Source organism: Cupressus sempervirens, chromosome 9 (genome assembly GCF_028749045.1).
Source record: "Cupressus sempervirens isolate cs-2001-9-10 chromosome 9, ASM2874904v1, whole genome shotgun sequence".
Classification (NCBI taxonomy): Eukaryota; Viridiplantae; Streptophyta; class Pinopsida; order Cupressales; family Cupressaceae; genus Cupressus; species Cupressus sempervirens.
In genome coordinates this window covers 156,468,496-156,474,316 of record NC_143126.1, presented here as the reverse complement: position 1 = coordinate 156,474,316, position 5,821 = coordinate 156,468,496, and the positions used below count along the sequence as shown (strand labels likewise).

At 34.0% G+C, this 5,821-nt stretch overlaps 1 protein-coding gene across 1 annotated transcript; it reads left to right on the top strand.

The window, feature by feature from the left end:
* The first annotated feature begins 2,422 nt into the window (after window positions 1-2,422).
* LOC149537980 (protein ECERIFERUM 2-like) lies at window positions 2,423-4,306 on the top strand. The gene is made up of 2 exons (XM_089802286.1): window positions 2,423-2,975; window positions 3,401-4,306. The coding sequence occupies exons 1-2, from the start codon at window positions 2,547-2,549 to the stop codon at window positions 4,232-4,234; spliced, it is 1,263 nt and encodes a 420-aa protein (XP_089658412.1). The 5' UTR covers window positions 2,423-2,546; the 3' UTR covers window positions 4,235-4,306.
* The last annotated feature ends 1,515 nt before the right edge of the window (window positions 4,307-5,821 follow it).

The window sequence follows — 5,821 nt, the reverse complement described above, 5'->3', positions numbered from 1 at the left end:
GATATATGGACACCATTTTATGTTGGTTAACCATTTTAGGCATAGGGTTAGGCTTAATCTACCCTTCCACCTCAGGCAATCATTGGGTGACACTATTTTAGTAATTCAAAATGATCCTAAGGGTGATCATGCATGTCATGAGGGTTTAATGGTTATAGTTTTGAACCTTTTGAAATCCAAAAAAGTGGATAGACCTTGACTGTGCAAGAAATCTTTAGATTATGAAATGAAGGGAAGTGAACCAAAGGAGGATTTTGATGAGGATACAGAGGATGAGGTTGCTAAGGTTAAGGTTAAGAAGAGGAAGAAATGTGATCCAAGGAGCTCGTCTAGGAAGAAAAGGAAGAATAAGGTGATTGATTTTGAACAAGACATTGATTCTAAAGAGGAGCAGGTATATTAGAAAAGGTTTCTAGAATCAAGGGGAAGAATATAGAAAGGGATTATATTCTCTATGACGATGAACTCCTAATTAAGAGGATGGGGAGAAAAAGGAAAAAAATGCTTGCTCAGGATTTGGATGTTGATAAAGGATTTTAAGGAGGTTGAGTTGGATAGGAACAAACAGGGAGGGGATTAGGATTACCCTATGCATAAGAGGGATGAGGAAGACTAGGGGTTTTTGAAGGGAATCTTTGGTAACCCAGGGCTTATGATGAAGGATAATAGCAATTTGAAGTAGCAGATGCACCTGACATCTTGAGAGAATTTGATTAGCTCAATGGGACAGCTAGGGGGAAGAGAACTCTAGGTCAGCATATTGACAAACTCTCTGAGGTTATTGGCAATGCTAAAGAGGTAAAAAATTTGATGAAATATGTTCCACCACTTGAAGCAAAGAACAAAAATCTAGATCAGTTAAGCAAAGACCTTCAAAAAAGAGTGGATGGTCTGGACAACAAAGTGGGTAATTTGTAGAAAACGGTTAAGAAATTGGCCGATCAGAACTACACTATCTTGAAGACAATGATTGGCAACTTTAACACCTCGTTGAACAAGCTTGAACAAGGTAAAAGCCAAGGTTCTAAGGAGATGAAAGAGGACCAGGGTCCTAGCAAGCGTATAAGGGTTAACTCCAAGAAGAGCGAGGTTGTGGAAGCCAAAAAGGTGAATGATATGAAAGCCTTTGCAGAAAACATGAACATCCGAGCAAACCAAGCAACAGATCTTCTAAAGAGATTGTAGTTGTCTCAGTGATGTTTTTTTGCCTTCCTTTTGTTGTCTTTTTATGCATAACTTTTTTTTGGCCTCTTGTTTTTAGTTTGTTTAGCCTTCATTTTTTTAGGTTCTAAGGCTTTATTTCATCTAAGCTACTCTGCTCTTGTTTCTATGTTACTTTGTACAAGGTTTTGGGCCCTTTAAAACCTTTTTTTACATAATCAAAACATATACAACCCATAATCCAAGTAAAAATATTACGATGACCTACATAACTTCATTGGAAATGATTTGGTGGTCATACAATCACTTCAACAAAGATATTTAGAATACACCAATAAAATATCATAATGGCACAACAAATGTCATATAAAATTTTGTTACAACAGATCTCAACACATGAACCATATAATATAATACCAAAACACACTATAACTTATATCATATAAATTGGAGTGAAATAAGACAAATGCAATATTAGGCCTTATATATATGTTTTATACTCGGTAATCAATCTTATATTATGGGTCATATATCTACACTTACACTTGACAATCAATCTTATATTATGAGGTCATATGTCAATATTGATCAAATAATAACTCTTTTAATATGTAGCTTTGAATTATACTAAATATGATTGCACTAATGATATACCTATTCACTATATTATTTCCTCCTTTATCAAATCTACTTCAATAACTATGTTACGCATCACAATACGTTACTAGAAAACACCTTTGGGTGAATGAAACTTTGAAACTTTCTTTAACTCCTAAGAAGTATGTAATTTCATTCTTTATCACTTTAATGATCATCTTTTGTCATAGTTCTTATTACTCATCATAGGAATCACATTTAGAAGGTTTGTTGTACAATAGAATTAAGGTATTGAACGCTCTTAGTTCTTACACTCCAATCATATTGTCAATTTTACAAGATTAAAACATAAACACATAAAATAATTTCATAGTAGAAAACAAAATAAAGTGTGATTCAATCCACAAACATTATGCTTGCACCCATGATTTACTATGGGATGTAGGAATGAGTACAATAAGATGTGGTCTTTGACAATTGAAGATTGATGAGATAAGACTGATTGTTCTACTTGCCGGAACTCCTAGAAATCTCCTTTTACAAGGAACCAACCATCTCATTTCCTTTATTCCTCATTCAAATCCTGTGATCACCTTCCTGTCAAAGTTGCTTTCTGTAAAACACATGCTTTTCTCGCCATAACAATTGCACCTGCGCCATTTCATCCTGTTTTTGGGCTTTTTCTCATAATACCTTCCATAACATTGCCATAACGATGCAGCCCAACTCTTCAAATAAAAAATCAATCAATCTAACAGCCCCTGCAAAACAATTTGCAAACAACAGCAATGGAACAAGGCAAAAAGCAAGGAAGAGTAATGGTGTGGAGGATGTCCTCAGCAGTCCCAGCCAAACCGGACGCCTCAAAAACAATGCACAATCTCAATGAACGAGACCTCGCCATGAAAGCCCATTACATCAGAGCAGTCTATTACTTCCAAAAATGCTCTCTTGAGAGTTTCTGCTGTGGAAGATTGAAAGAGGGCTTCTTCAGGAGCCTCATGGAATACAGACCGGTGGCAGGGAGGCTCGAACTCGGGTCAGATGGAAGAGAATTCATCATATGCAATGATGCTGGCGTTCGATTTGTGGAAGCCATTGTCGACTCTGAGTTGGCGGATTGGAAGGACTTGAAGGATTGTTCCCTTGAAATGGAGCTCAATTTGAGCCAAATTGGGGGAACCCTTTTGGGAATATTGCCCTTGGTGACAATACAGGTTAAAAATTTCATTTTTTTTTTATGGGGATTCTGTAAATGCTTTTCGAGAGAAAACCTAAATCTTTCAAGAAACTTGTCTGTTTGGCTTAAGTTGAAAAATATGGGGAAGATCTAAAAGAATTAGATTCTTAGCTGAGGTTATGTTTTGATGCAAAGCAAGTTCTTTTTTTGGATTGAGTGTGTTTTTTAGCATCAATGTTTTGGTTCACACTACTGATCTATTATCAGGATGACAAAGCTAAAGATTAGAAATGGTAAAAACATGACCAAGTTCATAGTGTAATCCAAAATATCGATACTAAAATATATACAATTGAATCCAGTTCATAGATTGTGAAAATCTGATAATGTTAAAACAAAATATTATATCCTTATCTATGTTTTGATGCACTGACATTGACAGAACAAAATGTTTCAATTTAGATCACAAGGTTCAAATGTGGAGGAGTTGCCATCGGATTGAACTGGTCCCATGTACTTGGGGGTGCATTTTCCGCATCCCATTTTATGAGATCATGGTCTGAATGCTGTAGGAATATATGCCTTCCATCATGTGGGCATGGGAAAATCTCAGAGCTGTTGCAGAGTCAGTCAAGTTTGGCTTCGAATTCTAAACAAGTTTCTATGGATTCCTCCATGAAAGGGGAAACTCAAGCTCTAATGGAGGAGGCCTCCTTCAGGCTGTCCAATGAGATGGTAGACCATCTGATCTCAAGCGCCAAGATGTCCAAGCATTCAAAACCCCTGAAACCCTTTGTTGCAATCTCTGCATTTGTATGGAGATCCATACTGAAAACGCAATCCAGAAAGGCCGTTCACAGGGCCCTGATATGCAAGGAAAGCAAAGAGAAGAATGGTCCAAATGTAGCATGTTTTCATCTGGGGAATGACCAGATTTTAACACCAGTTGAGTTCTGTGATGAAGATATTGAGTTAAGTAGTAGCTGGAGTTTATGCAAAATTGCTGAATCCATTCAAATGGATTGTGTGGATAAAGATGAGGCAAATGTGGTGTATGGGTATGACTTGACATTTGTGAATTGGGAGGAGCAGCCATGGTTTGATGTGGTGTTTGAAGAGGAAGGACCGATTTATGTGTCTTGCAAAGCGGGACCTGTAGGTGTCAATGGAATGGTCATAGTTATGCCTTGTTCTCCTCCTTCACAAGGAGCAAATGCCAGGTTGGTGAAGGTTTGCCTTCCTAGAGATGAGGTGGTGAAACTCAAGCAGGATTTCAGCTTTTTGTTGAGTAATTAACCGTTTCTCCTTAATTGAACAAATTTTTATCATCCATAACTCTGACACTTGAAAACCAGAAGCTTTCATTTCCATGGTGTCTTGTCTGTTTGTTTTATGGCATTGTTATCTTGAAGGAAGTAAATAAGTTTAAGGGATTCCTGATAAACAAGATCCAAATGAGGCGAGTCGTTGCACTCTATTGTTTCTGCGAAGAAAATATTTAGTACTGAAAATGGGAACTCAGCAGAATTGGAATGCAAATGAAGAAAAGCATGGAAGACGCACCTAGTTTCAATGTTGTTTGAATTAGAAAAGAGGTGGGAACAATTAAAAGTAATGTTAGGTTGTTTTTATTATATATTATATATATTAAGTTATATGAATCAAACACAAGATCTTTATATATATATAAAGTTACAGAAATCAAACACATGACCTTGCTATTATAAAGAGAAGCATAAGGTCTAATTCTAATTTTTCATTTAATGATTCTTTTAATTTTATATATATATATATATATATATATATATATAATCAATGTTTAAATTTTAAATATTTACTAAATATTTATAACAATGAAATGTTCTAAATTTAATTTGGTATGAAATATTTATTAAAATTAACATGCATTTAAATGAATTATACACATTGGATATTCTTTTTGAGGTTCTTATTTATTTTTATGTCAAAATCTATTGAAAATAGACACATTAATAAGACCATCTCTTTACGCATCAACACATATGAATGAAAGATTTTAAATAAAATATTATATTTATAAATTTTATACTAAATTTGAATATTATAATACGTTAGTATAATATCATTATTAATAAAAAATTACTTAATTTATTTTATAGAATTATTTTATTATATAATTTTAATTTATTTAAGAATTATAATATTCAAACATATTATGATTATATAAAAACTAAAACATTATTTTACAAATGAAGTCACAATAAGGGATACGAGGGGCATTATGTTTAGGGTTAGGGTTATTGTCAAAATTAGGATTATGTTTAGGGTTAGAGTACTCATTATAGTGAGGGTTATGGTTATGGTTATAATTAGGTTAAGTTTACAGTTGAAAATTTTGTTAAGAAAAAGGTTAGGATTGGGGTTAAGGGATATAGTTAGTGATAGCTCGTTAATGTTATAATTAGGGTTTAGGTTGGGGGTAGGGATATAGATATATTTAATGCTTGGGTTAGGATTAGGGTAAGAGATATAGTTAGAGTTAAGGTTAGGTTTAGTGTCAGGGTTAGAGATATAGTTAGGGTTATAGTTGGTGTAAAAGTTAGGGTCATGGTTAGAGATATTATTAGGACTACAATTAGATTTAGATTATAGCTATACATAAGATTAGAGTTAGAACATTAGTTACACTAGTATTTAGCTTAGGATTAGGGTTAGGGTTAGTTTTACACAATGGTTAAGGTTATAATTATGGTTAGGTTTTGAGTTTGAAATATAGTTAGGCTAGGTTAGGTTTAGGGATACAATTGGGGTAAAGGGTAGGGTTAGGCTAGAGAGATGTGATATTATATAATAATAATATTAAAACATATCATGATTGTATAAATGGTTAAAAATATTCTATAA